The sequence below is a fragment of the Microcaecilia unicolor genome, chromosome 3 (assembly GCF_901765095.1).
Source record: "Microcaecilia unicolor chromosome 3, aMicUni1.1, whole genome shotgun sequence".
NCBI classification, from domain to species: domain Eukaryota; kingdom Metazoa; phylum Chordata; class Amphibia; order Gymnophiona; family Siphonopidae; genus Microcaecilia; species Microcaecilia unicolor.
This window is the reverse complement of record NC_044033.1, coordinates 13,469,859-13,486,300: the sequence shown is the minus strand read 5'-3', so window position 1 is coordinate 13,486,300 and position 16,442 is coordinate 13,469,859. Positions and strand designations below refer to the sequence as shown.

Genomic DNA, 16,442 nt, shown 5'->3' with positions numbered 1-16,442 from the left:
AGCGAGTCGACGAACAAGCGGAAAAACATGAGAGCATGGAGGTGAATGTGGCTAAATTAGCTGCACAAGCTGAAGATTTGAAATACAAACTCGATGATATAGAAAATCGCGGACGACGCCAGAATCTTCGATTTCGAGGAGTGCCTGAAAATGGCGACAAAGAGAACGTTCCAGCCATAGTGCGGGCCTTATGCGAGCAACTCATGGGCGAGACCTTTGATGCGGACATGCTGGGAATAGAACGTGCACACAGAGCTTTGGGTAAACCCAGGGATAATAAACCAAGAGACATTGTAGTACGTTTTTCCACCTATGCGGTTAAAGATCAGCTATGGCAGAGAGCTCGTCAGAACCCGGTTCTACAACATAAGGACTCTCGAGTTTATATCTTCCAAGACCTCTCATTGTTTACTTTAACTCAGAGGCGAGCAATGAAGCCAGTAATTGAGATTTTGGTGAAAGAGAAAATTGCATACCGATGGACTTTTCCCTTTGCAATCTGTTTTACCCTTAAAGGGGAACAGCTCCGCTGCCGTTCGGTGGAAGCTGCGTGGAAATACCTGCATGAGGCAGGTTTAGCTCTTAAAGAAACCTTACCGGTGGCGATGGCTCCCTCTACCAAGAAAAGGTTCCAAAAGTGGGAGAGAGTGGAGAATGCAGCGAGCAGCCAAACTTGAGACTGGTAGTTTGATATGGTTGGATAAAACTTGGAAGGCAGTTAATATGCAAAGGATGCTTGACTTGCTCAAATTTATATGTTTTGTGAGTTATGAAAGCAGAAGGATAATGCAAAGATTAAATTAGAGGTGGGAGGGGGAGGGGGGTTGGAGGGTTTGAGGGGGTATGCATTTGGTTCCGGGGTCATTGTTCCTCTGCTATCCCATACAGTGGCGCAATGCGCTGTTTGGTGGGGGGATGTTAGGGAGGTGGGGAAATGTGGGAGGGAGGGAGTGGGTAAATAACAGACAGACAGATCAAGGGGAGAGAAGGGGGTCAAGGGAAATAGGGGAGCAGCAAAAAATTTATTTGTCCAGCGAGTGTTCCACAAAGAGTGAGGTAGATGGTTGACTTTAAAATTCTCACATATAACATCAAAGGTTTAAATACCCCATTTAAAAGACATTCCTTATTTAAGGAATTGCAGTTAATGGGTCCTCAAGTGGTATTCTTACAAGAAACTCATTTACATAAAAAGCATGAACATTTGCTGACCTCTATGCAATACCCAAAAATCTTTTATGCTTCTGATGTGAAAGGTGTTAAGAAAAGGGGAGTGGCTATAATGTTCCACAAAAATGTACAGATGCAACTTCTGCACTCCAAGAGGGATGCTGAGGGTCGTTTTCTATTCTTGCATGTTAAGCTGGATACTAAGGAATATACGCTGGCGAGTGTCTATGCTCCCAATGAACGACAGGAGAGATTTTTCCTACACCTTCAGAAGGAGTTGCAGAAGTTTGCTCGGGGTAAGGTGATAGTGGCGGGGGACTTTAATGCTACTATGCAGCCTAGGTTGGATAAGACCACTGCACCTTCCCCTAACGATTGTAGAATCTCCAAAGCCCTGGGGAAGTTTGTAACGACTATGGGACTGTATGATGTATGGAGACTTGACCACTCGGGGGGAAGAGATTATACATTTCATTCACATGTGCATTTCTCTCACTCCCGACTGGATTATATTTTTTTGGATAAGGGCTTCTCAGAAGAGGGGGGGGGATCATACATAGGACATACGACAATTTCAGACCACGCCCCTGTGTGGACAATAATTACTTCATTGAAGGAAGAGACGCGTGATAGAAGGTGGACTTTTAACAACTGTCTACTACAGGACCCAGAAATTGTAACTAACTTTCGTTCTGTGTTGAAGGAGTACTTTGATATCAACCTGGATTCAGGGCCAACACTGGGTACAGTGTGGGATGCATTTAAGGCTGTATCTAGAGGTTATTTCATAAAATGTGCAACCCAAAGATCTAGAACCCATAAAGTAAGATTAGCTCAGTGCATGGAGCGGTTAGGCGCCCTGGAAGACAGGTATAGAGCCCATGGCTCAGTGGCTGACTTCCGCAAACTGCAAGCAATAAGATTGGAGCTCGCAGCTTTACATGATGAGACTTTGCAGTTTGTAAATGCACGCCTGCGACAAGTTCATTATGAATTTACAAATAAACCAGGCAGGTTGCTGGCCACTAAATTAAGGAAAATGAGGGCAGATAGACACATCCTGAGAATGAAAGATGCTAGGGGTTCCATGCTGCACACATCAGATAAGATTAGAGAGCGGTTTGCCCACTTCTATGAGAACCTTTATAAGGAGGATGCTGCTGTACAGACTGAAGCCATTGACCAATATTTGGCAGACCTGGGTATGTCGGCGCTGACTGACTCTCAGAAAAAAGTGTTGGAAGCCCCGGTGACAGTGAAGGAAGTAATTCGAGTTATTAAAGCACTCCCAACGGGGAAAGTACCGGGATTAGACGGATTTACTAATGAGTTTTTTAAGCTTTTTGGGGGAGAATTGGCACCCTATTTGACGTTGGTTGTTAATTCGGTACGTGAGGGTGCGCCTTTCCCGCCATCGATGATGGAAGCATGGGTGGCGGTGATACCAAAGCCAGAGAAAGATAATACGGAATGCGCCTCTTACCGCCCCATCTCGATTCTCAATACCGACGTAAAAATATTGGCCAAGACCCTGGCAAATCGATTGGGTGATATGCTGCCTAGCCTGGTGCACCCCGACCAAGTTGGTTTTGTAGCAAACAGACAGGCCCTGGACAACATCCGTAGAACACTGGATTTGCTCTTTGTGGCTCGGTCGAGGGCCTTGCCAGTGGTTTTACTGGGATTGGATGCGGAGAAGGCCTTCGATCGAGTCCACTGGGGGTATCTGGATAAGGTTTTGAATAGAGTGGGAATTGGTCCTTATTTTAGAACATGGATTCAGGCACTATACACCTCGCCTCGGGCCTGTGTAAGAGTGAATGGTGGTAATTCGCAAATGTTTGAACTGGGCCGTGGCACTCGTCAGGGATGTCCTCTGTCGCCTCTGCTGTTCGCTTTGGCGATGGAGCCCCTGGCGGCTGCCATTCGGGAGAATGTAGATATATCTGGAGTGCGGGTGAGGGATAAGGAATATAAGATTGCTCTATTTGCGGATGATGTGCTCCTGTCCTTAACTAATCCAGTGGTTTCCCTTCCAAACTTAATGAAAGAGATAGGAACCTACTCTAGGGTGTCTGGCTATAAACTCAATGCGGGGAAGTCTGTGGGATTAGCAGTGGGGATATCGCAGGAGCGTATGGAGGCGTTGAGGGCCTCCTTTGCATTTAAGTGGACTGACCGAGACATTAGATACTTGGGGGTACAGATCCCTGGGAACCTAGCGGACCTCTTTGCTGTTAACTACCCAGCTCTTCAGAAAGAGGTCCTGAGGGATTTAGACAGATGGGATTCGTTGGAATTGTCCTGGTTGGGACGCATAGCTGCACTTAAAATGAATATATTACCCCGTCTGCTATACTTATTCCAGGTGCTGCCGCTGCGGGTCCCCAGGGCATTCATATCTAAGCTTCAGGATGGCCTGATTCGCTTTGTTTGGCACCAGAAACGACCACGCTTGCCAAGAGCATTCTTGTATAGAAGTAAGCGAGAGGGAGGTCTTGGAGTGCCTAACCTGTACTGGTATTATTGTGCAGCGCAGGCTAGATCGGCTGTGGAATGGTTCCGAAGGGCAGATCATAAGTTATGGGTCCATCTTGAACAAGACTTGATTGGCTCTCGTAGACTGGGGCACCTGATGTGGCTACCGGCTAAATATAGGGGACAGGTTGAACGATTTCCGCCGATGTTACAGGCTACATTCTACTATTGGGACCGAATGTTCCAAGAGCGCCGACCTCTTGTGTCGGGGTTGGCCCCGATTGTTGACAATCCTATGTTTGGCCCGGGAATGGGGAATACGGTTTTTCGTAAATGGGCTACCTCGGGTGTGGAAATGTTAGGACAACTATATATAGGTGAAAAGTTGGTGCCCTTTGAGACATTGGTGGCGGACTATAGGCTTCATACCTGTGAACATTATGCCTATGGGCAATTGATACACTTTTTGAAAGAACCGGCATATGTGGAGTGCCGAAGGAGGGAGGTCCATCCCTTGGAAGAAGTGTGTGTGGACTCTCGCAGTACACGTGGATTGATATCTCGTCTTTATGGCTATTTGGGGACACAATTAAAACCATCCCACTTGCATCGTAGAAGATGGGAGCAGGAGCTAAATTTCACTTTACCTGAAAAGGAGTGGTTGCAATTGGAGAAGGGTATTTTGAAATCCACTATAGCAGTGGCTGTTAAGGAAAACTCGCTTAAGGTATTTTATAGGTGGTATCTTACTCCGCAACGATTGCACCAGATGTTCCCTAAGGTCACAGCGAGTTGTTGGAGAAACTGTGGAGGAGAAGGGACAATGGGCCACATTTGGTGGACCTGTCCTAAAGCAGTAGCATACTGGAGGGGAGTCCGGTCTCGCCTTCAGGCCTGGGTGGGCAGATCTGTGCAGTGGCATCCTTTAATCTTCTTATTGGGCCAGAGACCCACGGGCTTAACAAGTAGCCAATGGTATATGGTGAGAGGGGCCTTACAGGCAGCTCGTATAAACCTGGCCAGAAGTTGGAAATCTCCGCTAGTACCCTCATTGGTGGGTTGGATTACAAAGGTGCATTATATATGTGAGATGGAGCGATTGACAGCAGTTAAAAAGAAAACCCTGCCTAAGTGGGATAAAATATGGAAACCTTTTTTGAACGCTTGTTCTGGATAATTACTTAATTGAAATGCAAGGGGGGGAGGGGGGAGGAGAGGGAGGTAGGGGAGGGAGGGGAGGGGGGGAGAATAAGGAAGCTGTAAGGTTCCAGAGAGGGGTTAAATAATTTTTTCAAAAAACTGTTAAATTCTGAAGTATAATTGGATGATGGGATAGTGCTGTTCTTCTTGTTTCTATCTGGTACTTTGTTACATTTACTGCAGATTTGATATGGTGTGAAATGTTATGTACTGTTCTTGGCTTGCTTTGTCTAAATGACAATTAATAAAGACTTCTATAAATTAAAAAAAAAAAAAAAAGCATGCATAAAAGTGAACTGCAAGAAGTTTAGCACAAGTGCTTTTTTGTCATGAAGTTAATGTGGGGAACCAAGATGGCTGCTGTACCTCGAGCTTCCTACGATGCTACTTCTTTCTGATCATAAAGCGAAGATACTTACCTGTAGCAGGTATTCTCTGAGGACAGCAGGCTGATTGTTCTCACATGTGGGTCAACGTCCGCGTCGGCCCAGGAAACAGCAAATTTTTCCCAGCAAGAATGTTCTGGCGCGCGAACAGCACATACCACGCATGCGCGGACAACTTCCCGCCTGTCGCGTGAGCGTGCCTCTTCAGTTAAATCAAAAAGTATATCAACAAAGAACAACGCCAAAGGGGAGGTGGGTGGGTTTATGAGAACAATTAGCCTGCAGTTCTTGGAGAATACCTGCTACAGGTAAGTATCTTTGCTTTCTCCAGGACAAGCAGGCTGCTCGTTCTCACATGTGGGGTATCCCTAGCATCCAGGCTCACTCAAACCAATGAACATTGGTCAATTGGGCCTTGCAATGGCAAGGGCATAACATAGATTGATGTGAAACCATAAACAACTAACTGAGAATGCAGCCTGGAACAGAACAAAAATGGGTCTAGGGGGTGGAGTGGGATTCTAAACCCTGAACAGATTCTGTAGTACTGACTGCCCAAACCGACTGTCATGTCGGGTATCCTGCTGAAGGCAGTAGTGAGATGTGAATGTGTGGACTGATGACCACGTTGTAGCCTTGCAAATCTCTTCAGTGGAGGCTGACTTTAAGTGAGGCACTGAAACAGCCATGGCTCTAACATTGTGAGCCGTGACATGGCCCTCCAGAGTCAGACCAACTTGGGCGTAAGTGAAGGAAATGCAATCTGCTAGCCAATTGGAGATGGTGCATTTTCCGATGGCGACTCCCCTCCTGTTGGTCTCAAAAGAAACAAACAACTGGGAAGACTGTCTGAAGGGCTTCGTCCACTCCATGTAAAAGACCAATGCTCTCTTGCAGTCCAAGGAATGCAAACTACTTTCGCCAGGGCGGGTATGAGGACAGGGAAAGAACGTTGGCAAGACAATTGACTGGCTAAGATGGAACTCCGACACATCCTTCGGCAAGAACTTAGGGTGCGTGCGGAGAACTACTCTGTTGTGATGAAACTTGATATAAGGTGCATGCACTACTAAGGTCTGAAGCTCACTGACCCTACGAGGTGAAGTAACAGCCACCAAGAAAATGACCTTCCAGGTCAAGTACATCAGATGGCAGGAATTCAGTGGCTCAAATGGAGCTTTCATGAGCTGGGTGAGGACAATGTTGAGATCCCATGACACTGGTGGAGGTTTGACTGGGGGCTTTGATAAAGCATACCTCTCATGAAGCGAACTAAAGGCTGTCCAGAGATAGGCTTACCCTCTACACGACGATGATAAGCACTAATCGCACTAAGATGAACCCTTATGGAGTTGGTCTTGAGACCAGACTCTGATAAGTGTAGAAGGTATTCAAGCAGGGTCTGTGTAGGACAAGACAGAGATGTATTGCCTTGTTGTCACACCAGATGGCAAACCTCCTCCATTTCAAAGAGTAACACCTCTTGGTGGAATCTTTTCTGGAAGCAAGCAAGACTTGGGAGGCAAATTCTAAGCTCTCAATACCTAGGCCATGAGAGCCGGAGACTGGAGGTTGGGATGTAGAAGCGACCTTCGTTCTGGGTGATGAGGGTTGGAAAACACTCCAATCTCCATGGTTTCTCGGAGGACAACTCCAGAAGAAGAGGGAACCAAATCTGATGCAGCCAGAAGAGAGCAATCAGAATCATGGTTCCGAAGTCTTGTTTGAGTTTCAGGATATTGTCAGCAAGCACCTCTCCGTGCTGTCCGCTCTCGACCCGCACCTCTCCGTGCTGTCTGTCTTCACCCACACAATTGGGGCTAATCCACCTCCTAAGAGGAACTGCTTCTGCTCACTTGCAAAAAGTAATTATTCACAGTACCAAATTTATCCTGCAGAGTACTTTATTCCACCGCGGTACCAGTGGGAAAAACAGTATGATCACTGTACCACAGCTGTTGGTCTCCGTGCACTTTGCTTCACTTTTCCAACACACCAAACAAATAACAGTTCAGTCTTAGAATTAGCTAAAGACTTGGGAAAACCTGTGGTTCAGTCTATTCCTCCGCTCCTCTCTGCTACTGCCTAGGAGTTAAAGGCATTTTCACCACCCTCATTTGCCAGACACCAACACTCTGACAACCTCCCACAAATGTTCAGACTGACCTCCTTCAGGTAATTAATTCCCACAGTTCCATGAAGCCAGACCGCATCTAGGCATTGTCACTTAGCGGCCCCAAATCTCTGGCTTCTCTCTCTGCAGTCTCTTCCTTTTCCACCTCTCTTTGTCCTGAGCAAAAGAACTCCATTTGCTCCTCACCAACCTCTTTCCTTTCGCTTTCCTCCCCTAGTTCAATCTCCTCCCACTCCATGGAGTCTTCCCCCACCCTCTCTCCCAGGTGCTGCTCCTCCCCCTGATTATCCTCCATCTCCCAATCACCCCCTGACTCTACTACCTGCTGGGAGTTGTGGTACTGTTTCTCTTGTTCCCTCCTCCCTTGCAAGTGTTGCTGGGCTCTGTAGTTCTCTTCCCTTTTCATCAGTCTCCTACTCCTTTCCCCTCTGAGGGTTTTTCTCCTTTCTTCGCTTACTGTCACTATCAGCTCTTCTCTGCCTTCCTTCTACCTCCTCCTTACAATATGCATACAGAAGACCTGTTCCCCAATGAAGGAGAAAGGCATCTGATGCTAGTCTGTCGTGGGCCTGAAGTCTGGAACAGAACTGAGAGACCTTGTGATTGAATTGAGTGGCAAAAAGATCCACCGAGGAGGTGCCACACTCTAGATCTTGCGGGCTATGCCCATATTCAGAGACCACTCGTGAGGTTGCATAATCCTGCTCAACCTGTCGGCCAGACTGTTGTTTATGCCTGCCAGATAAGTGGCTTGGAGAAACATGCCATGACGGCATGCCCAGTGCCACATCTGGATGGCTTTCTGACACAGAGGGCGAGATCCGGTGCCCCCCTGCTTGTTGGTGTAATATATGACATCTGATTGTCTGAATCAAAATGATTTGGTTGGACAGCCGATCTCTGAAAGCCTTTAGAGCGTTCCAGATCGCTCGCAATTCCAGAAGATTGATCTGAAGACCTTTTTCTTGAAAGGACCAAGCTCCTTGAGTGTGAAGTCCATCTACATGAGCTCTCCACCCCAGGAAAGATGCATCCGTCGTCAGCACTTTTTGTGGCTGAGGAATTTGGAATGGATGCCCCAAGGTCAAACTGGATCGAATCATCCACCACTACAGGGAATTCCGAAAGTTGGTAGACGGTTGGATCACAACCTCTAGATCCCCCATGGCTTGACACTATTGGGAAGCTAGAGCCTACTGAGCTGATCTCATATGTAGACGTGCCATGGGAGTTACATGAACTGTGGAGGCCATGTGCCCCAGAAGTCTCAACATCTGCCGAGCTGTGATCTGTTGAGACGCTCGACTATGGACACCAGGGACAGGAGGTTGTCTGCCCATGCCTCAGGAAGATAAGCTCGAGCTGTCTTTGTGTTCAACAGAGCTCCAATGAATTCCAACTTTGGAACTGGGGTGAGATGGGACGGAGTAATTGACCACGAACCCCAGTAGCTCTAGCACATGAATAGTCATTCGCATGGGCTATAGAGTGCCTGCCTCCGAGGTGCTCTTGACCAGTCAATCGTTGAGATAAGGGAACACATGCACTCCCAGTCTGCGTAGCGATACTGCGACTACCACTAGGCACTTTGTGAACACTCTGGGTGCAGACGCCAGACTAAAGTGTAGTACACAGTACTGAAAGTGCTGTGTTCCCAGCAAAAAATCGAAGATACTTCCTGTGAGCTAGGAAAATCGAGATGTGTGTGTAAGCATCCTTTAAGTCCAGAGAGCATAGCCAATCGTTTTCTTGAATAATGGGAAGAATGGTGCCCAGGGAAATCATCCTGAACTTTTCTCGGACTAGAAATTTGTTCAGGGCCCTCAGGTCTAGGACGGGATGCATTCCCTCCGTCTTTTTCTGCAAAACTGGAATAGAAACCCAGCCCTTCTTCCTCTGGTGGAACGGGATCAACCGCTTGGGCCTTCAGGGTGGAGTGTTCCTCTGCAAGTAAGTACCTGTTTGTGCTGGGAACTGTAAGAATGAGTTCCCAGTGGGTAATTTGGAGGTTTGGATTCCAGATTGAGGGTGTATCCTGACCAGACAATTTGAAGAACCCACAAGTCGGAGGTTATGAGAGGCCACCTTTGGTGAAAAAATATTAACCTCCCCCCAAACGGCAAGGCGTCCTGTACGGACACTTTTACAGAGGCTATGCTTAACTGAAGCCAGTCAAAAGCCCGTTCCCTGGTTTTGCTGGGGAGCAGCATGGGCCTTAGACGCACGCTGTTGACGAGAACGAGCGCATTGGGGCTGAGCCTGGGCAGGCTCCCAAGAAGCAGGAGTGTACCTACGCCTAGGATAGGAATAGGGAGCACTCCTCTTCCCCCCCCAAAATACCTCCTAGATGAGGAGGTAGTAGCAGAAGACGCCTGGTGGGAGAGAGAATCCATAGCATCATTATGCTTCTTGATCTGACCAACAAGATCCTCTACCTTTTCACCAAAAAGGTTGTCCCCCAGCAGGGAACATCCACCATTTGCTGCTGGACCAAATGATCCAGGTCAGAGACACGCAGCCATGAGAGTCTACGCATCACTATACCTTGAGCAGCTATCCTGGATGCTACAGCAAAAGTGTCAAACATACCCTGCCCAGCAATTTTCGACATGCCTTCTGCTGCCTGACCACCTGGCGAAAAGGCTCGGCTTGCTCTGGAGGGAGTGCATCAACCAAGCTAGATAGTTGTCTTATCGAGTTCCGCAAGTGAACGCTCGTGAAGAGCTGGTATGATTGAATCTTGGCAGCGAGCATAGCGGCCTGATACGTCTTCCTCCCAAAAGAGTCGAGAGTCCTAGCTCCTAGCTTCTCTTGAGGGCAGAATCCACCACCATGGAATTGTGGGGTAACTGGGACCTCATCAATCGGGGTTCACCGTGGATCCGATACTGGGATTCAGCTTTCTTCAGGACCACAGGGCCAGGGGGCTGACCGGTTTCGCATAAGGACTTCCTTCAGTACCTTATGCAGAGGGACTGTCACAGCCTCTTTAGGTGGAGAATAGTCCAGGACTTTTAGCATCTCAGTCCTGGGCTCATCCTCAACCTCCACAGGGAAGGGAATAGCCATAGCCATTTCCCGGACAAAAGAGGAAAAGGAAAGGCTCTCCGGTGGAGATAGTCTCCTCTCTGGTGGAGGGGAAGGTTCAGAGGGAATCCCATAGAACTCATCAGAGGAAAAGTACCTGGGATCTTCCTCTGACTCCCACAAATGCTCCTGGTCAGTATCGGATAAGACCTCTGCTAAGGTACTTTGACACTGGACCTGCCTCGATGCCGAGGAACGATGTCCTCGATGGCGATGTTGAGAGGCCAACTCCCGCTCTGACTCCGGCGAAGCTCCCTCCACTGACGTCGAAGGGGAATTAACCTGGGTGGCAGCCAATGCCGCAGGCGGCATCGCGGTCGGGGACCTCACCGCAGGAGAAGGACCAGACACCGCTGCAGCAGATGGTACAGAAAGCACAAGTACCCCCAACACCGAAGCTGACTGACGTAGCAATCTCTCCAGATGTTCTGGAAACAAGGCCCGGATGCGCTCGTCGAGATTCGCCTTTGGAGAAGGCTGGGGGTCGGTGGAACAGGCGGTCAGGATGTGTGGAAACTCGGGAGCAGGTGCCGGGATGCTAGGAGACCGACGCATCGGCACCTCCTGTATCGAGGAGAAGCGATCCTCTCGGCGCCGATGCTTCTCGGGTGCCAACACTCTCGACGCCCCGGAGCTCCTGGCACCGTGTGTTGAAGGAGAATGATGACGGTGCTTCTTCACCTTCGCTCGACGCCCATCATTGAGACTCCTCGTTACCGATGAGGACGTGGAATCCTCACATCTCCTCGGGCCGGGTCCAACGAAGGTCAGTCCCGGGGGGCCTGCATAACAGGAGGCCTCGAGGCAGGTGGAGATCCACTCGACGCCTTGCTGCTCCCAGCACAAATTGGTCTCTCAGCAGCCATTACCTCTCCTCCTGACGTTGATGCTCCTTTCGATGTCGACGCCGACGACCTCTGTACCAATGATGAAGGCTTTTCTTGTTGGGCTTCTTGAGACGCTTGGGTCCATTTCTTCATACAAAGACACAGACTACAAGCGGCTGGGCTATGGTCGGGCCCAAGGCACTGGATACACCAGGCGTGGGTATCAGTACCTGAGATAGTCCGGTTGCACCGAGTACGAAGTTTGAAGCCGCTGGGTGTCTTTGATGACATGGAAGGGAAAACCGCTTCAGCAAAACCAAAAGACACGATTGTGCCTGAAGAAGAAGGGCACACAAAAAATAAGGGAATAACCCGACCGCGCGGCCTAAAACCGTCCACAACAAAAAAACAAAGGAAACATGAAAGGGAACAAAACTGAAACGGGAACTTTTTTTTAAAAAATGACAATAATAATAATATAAAATAAAGAAAAAATTAGGAGAAAATAGTGTAAAACTCGAAGACTCTTTCCTGGGCCTGAGAGGAGTGCAGAAAAAATCTACCACACCTCAACGCAGAGAAAAGAAAACTGAAGAGGCACGCTCACGCGACAAGTTGTCTGCGCATGCGCAGTGCGCGCTGTTTGTGCACCAGAAGACTCTGGCAAAACTTTTTATTTTTGCTGAAAAAAATTTGCCGTTTCCTGGGCCGACGCGGACGTTGACCCACATGTGAGAATAAGCAGCCTGCTTGTCCTCGGAGAATATTTGCTTCATAATGGTTAAAAGGAAAGGCAATGTGAGAGATTTTCCTCCTAAGCCACTTACTTTGCCGCCTGGAGCTACCATGGATTATTTTGTCCAATACCTTGGCTCGGAAGGGCATGACTCTGTGAAAGGTCCATTAGAGGTGCGACTTAAGACAGGAAGACCAGTTGATAGTTCAGGGACAGAACACTCTGTCCAGAGTTGAGGGTTCCACCACCACAGCTACTACTTGGAAGCTCAAGTCTGACTTTTGCCACCCCAGCGGTGTCCTGAGGGGGAGTTACCAAGCAGTGCCCATTGTTTTAGGTTTGCTGCACAGTGCAACCAGGCAAAGTAAGACTTTTGGCAGAGAGTGGCTACTAATAGAGGGGGTGGATTCTGGAGTGCCCCCTTCTTTCCCCATGGTGGGAACATTGGAAGGAGACCACTTTGCTTCTTATGTGGTAGAGATTGCAGGAGTGTATCATATTTTTGAGTTGGCTTAGCCTTGGAGACAATATGGCAAGTCATTGTAGAGTTGTTTCAACACTGCAGTCACAAGTTTCCAAGTTTATTAAACACTTGCTATCCCGCACAGGGCTGGTCTTAAGGCGAGGCGACCGAGGCGGCCACATAGGGCCTCGCGCCTGAGGTCACCCCGCCCCGACCGCCCGAGCTCCAGTCCTCCCTCCCTCAGACGGCGCGCGACGGTGGCGTGGTGGGGGCGGTCCACCCCGGATGTCAGTGGGTGGGGGGTGCCCCGCTCCCACTGCACCCACCCTGTCCTACCTTTAAAAAAAGAATTTGGAAGCGCTGGAGTGACAGCCAGCGCCTCGCATCTGCCCTGCTACTAAAAATCTCTTCAACGTCATTGGGCTTTCTCACATTGAGTCCCGCCCTCCTCTGAGGTAACTTCCAATTACCGCGAGGGCAGGCGGGACTCAATGTGAGAAGGCCCAACGACGTTGAAGAGATTTTTAGTAGCAGGGCAGATGCAAGGCGCTGCCTGTCTCTCCGGCGCTTCCAAATTCTTTTTTTAAAGGCAGTGAGGGTGGTGTGCGGCAGGAGAACGGAGCTGGTAGGTGGGTCGGGGGGGGGGGGGGACTCAGATGGGAGAAGGGTGTGTGGGGTGGGGGTTCTCAAAAGGGAAGGAGACTACTACTAGTACTTAACATTTCTAAAGCTGAGGTGGGGAGGGGGTTCACGGATGGGAGAAGGGGGTGGGGAGGGGGTTCTTGGATGGTTGAAGAGGACGGGTGAGGAGGGGACTGGGGTTCTTGGATGGGAGAAGGGGACTGAGGTTGGGAAGGGGGTTCACGGATGGGAGAAGGGGGTGGGGAGGGGGTTCTTGGATGGTTGAAGGAGACGGGTGGGGAGGGGACTGGGGGTCTTGGATGGGAGAAGGGGACTGGGGAGGGGGTTCTCGGATGGGAGAAGGTGACTGGCACTGGGGTCTGAGAAGGGGCCATATGGGAAAATGGGGGCCAGGCCTGGGGCTGGTGGGAAAATGGGGCATGCGTGGGTCAGGTGGGAGAATGGTTCTGAAAAGTGGGGCCCTAATACAAGGCATGTGGATGAAGGGGGTTGGAACTGAGGGCTGAAAAGGAGGGTAGGTGGGATAAGGGGGCTAGTATTGGGGCTGGAGGCTGAAAAGGGGCAGGGGCTGAAACTGGGGACTGAAAAGGGGACAGGGAGAATTGGCTGGGGGGCTGAAATGGGGGACTGGTGGGATAGTGGGGCTGGAACTGGGGGCTGAAAAAAGGGGCGGAGAGAGGGGCAGATCCTGGATGGGGGAGCAAGAGGGAGGGCAAATTGCGGATTGAAGGGGCAGAGAGAAAGGGCAGACAGTGGATGGAAGGGATAGAAAGGGCAGACAGTGAATGGATGGTGAGAGAGAGAGGCCAGACAGGGGCAGATGGTGGATGGATCATGGAAGGGGCAGAGACAGAGGGCAGAAGCAGGGGCGTATCTGCGTGGGGCCACAGGGGCCTGGGCCCCCGCAGATTTCGCCCTGGCCCCCCTCCCCGCCGTCAACCCTCCCCCGCTGCTTACTTTTGCTGGCGCCGAGGTCCGACCCGAAATCTCCGTTTTTCGTCTTCCTCCGTGGCCATGCTTCCAGGAAGTAACGCTGCAGTGCTGATTCGTTGAATCCAGTTCGGCGTCTGACGTCAGACGTCGAACTGGAGTCAACGAATCAGCACTGCAGCGTTACTTCCTGGAAGCATGGCCACGGAGGAAGACGAAAAACGGAGATTGCGGGTCGGGACCTCGGCGCCAGCAAAAGTAAGCAGCGGGGGAGGGTTGACGGCGGGGAGGGGGTGGAGAGAGGCGGCGGCGGCGGCGGGGGGGGGGGGAGGGAGGCAAAAATGTGCCCCCCCTCTCTGGCTCTGGCCCCCCCTACCGCCGGATTCCAGATACGCCCCTGGGCAGAAGTGGATGGAAGGGGCAAGGAGAGAGGGCAGACACTGGATGGAGGAGACAGCAGAGAGGGCAGACACTGGATGGCAGAGAGAGACCGAAGACAGATGCTGGATGGAAGGATCACAGTGAAAAGATGAGGAAAGCAGAAACCAGAGACAACAAACTGTAAATAAAATATATATTTTTATTTTTTTGCTCTAGGATAAAGTAGTACTGTAGATGTGTTAATAAATGTTTCTAATAGAATATGTAAACAAGGTAATCTTTTTATTGGACTAATTTTAATACATTTTGGCTAACTTTCGGAGAATAAAACCCCCTTCCTCAGGTCAGGATAGTAACATAGTAGATGACGGCAGAAAAAGACCTGCATGGTCCATCCAGTCTGCCCAACGAAAAACCTGTAAGTGTATACCTTACCTAGGATACTGTAACAGTACAGTACTATACTATACAGCTGTCGCCTACTACTGCCCATCTTTCCTTCATTTATTGTAGTTCCAATTTCACACTTCCATAGCGCTGCATACGCCTTGTAGCGCTATAGAAATGCTAAATAGTAGTAGTAGTAGTAGTGAGGGGTTAAAGAAGCAAACCTGAGTTGGCCGGCAGGTTCAGCCCAATGACAGTCTCAGGAGAGCATAAAAGTGTATTCAAAAAGAAATGTTTTAAGATCAGCTTTAAATTTCGCTAAGGAGGTCTGCAGTCTAAGATGAAGGGGTAGGGCATTCCATAAAGTGGAGCCAATGACTGAAAATATAGAAAGACTCACGGTATCATATCTAATTTTTCGAAATGAGGGTATAACCAGGAGATGCTGTTGGGATGAACAAAGAGCATGTGATGGAGAATAAGGAGTCAGGAAATGTGCCAAGAAAGAAGGGGAACCAGAGCTCTAGATTTTAAGAACTAGGAGAAGAATTTTGTCCATAGTTACTTGTAATATCTGTTTTCTTTTCATTTTAGGATTTTTGATCTTGATTATTTAATAGAATTATTCTAATTGCATATTCAGGAGAAAACCACTTCTGTACTAATCTGTTTAATATGGTTACATTCATATGCATATACATAGCCAAAAATGTTTATACCAAAGATTTTGTCTATAGACGCATTGGATGGTAGCGTGCAATTAAACACGGTGAACTGCCGTTTCAGACGCTGTGGAATATCATTACGGCCTCCACCAGGATGTATCATAGCTGCTATTATCTGTACATCAACAATTGTAGTAAAATCTCCAGGCTTCTCCAAATTGTACATTCCCTGCATTTCCATCATCTGACGCACTATCTCATTTGTTACCTATAAGAATGGAAAATAAAGATGTAGTTGCATTACTGTCTATAGTAATTGTTAAAAATAATAATATGATTTGAAAACAAAGTTGTTTATCTAAAGTATGTTTTTTCATACACAGTATGAAATTAGCCATATTAGTGGATAAAGTCAAAGGAACAGCTCTGACAGAGCTCAGAAATTATTACTAAAATTTCTGAATGTGGATGGGAATTCCTGCACAGCCAACCACAAGAAAACCAAAAATAGCAGAGCGGCATTGATTATAGGGGTGTTGGTCCCAAGAGATTACTTGGTGAATTGCATTGAGAGAGAAAAGATCCTCAAGTACCAAGAAATGCTGTACCAGAGCAAGAAAATGTGGCATAAAGATAACTCTGGGCTATCTGAGAGCAGAGCAAGGATTAACCTGGTTAGCGGCGATTTTTCAATCTACTAACCGGGTAACTGTCCAAATAAAGTTAGGACAGCAAAAAGGCTATCCAGTTAGTTATCTGGGCACTGGTCTGAATATCAGCCAGAACCTTATATTCAGGTTTAATGCAGCTATTTCCTGTGTCGGCCCCAGAAGTTTACATGAGAGGAAGTGGGACCTGCACAGGAAAGAGTAGCGGCAGGAAGCCGCTTGGGTTATTTATTAGCGTGGGCCGGCAGAGCAAGAGGAAGGGGGGAGGAAAATTGTGCTGCATGGCAT

At 48.7% G+C, this 16,442-nt stretch overlaps 1 protein-coding gene across 1 annotated transcript in view; it reads right to left on the bottom strand.

Moving 5' to 3' along the window:
- DNAH8 (dynein axonemal heavy chain 8) overlaps positions 1 to 16,442 on the bottom strand; it is a 1,267,128-nt gene that overhangs the window by 346,823 nt on the left and 903,863 nt on the right. The window contains 1 exon segment of the mRNA XM_030199255.1: positions 15,541 to 15,754. Coding sequence (XP_030055115.1) covers positions 15,541 to 15,754 — 214 coding nt within the window.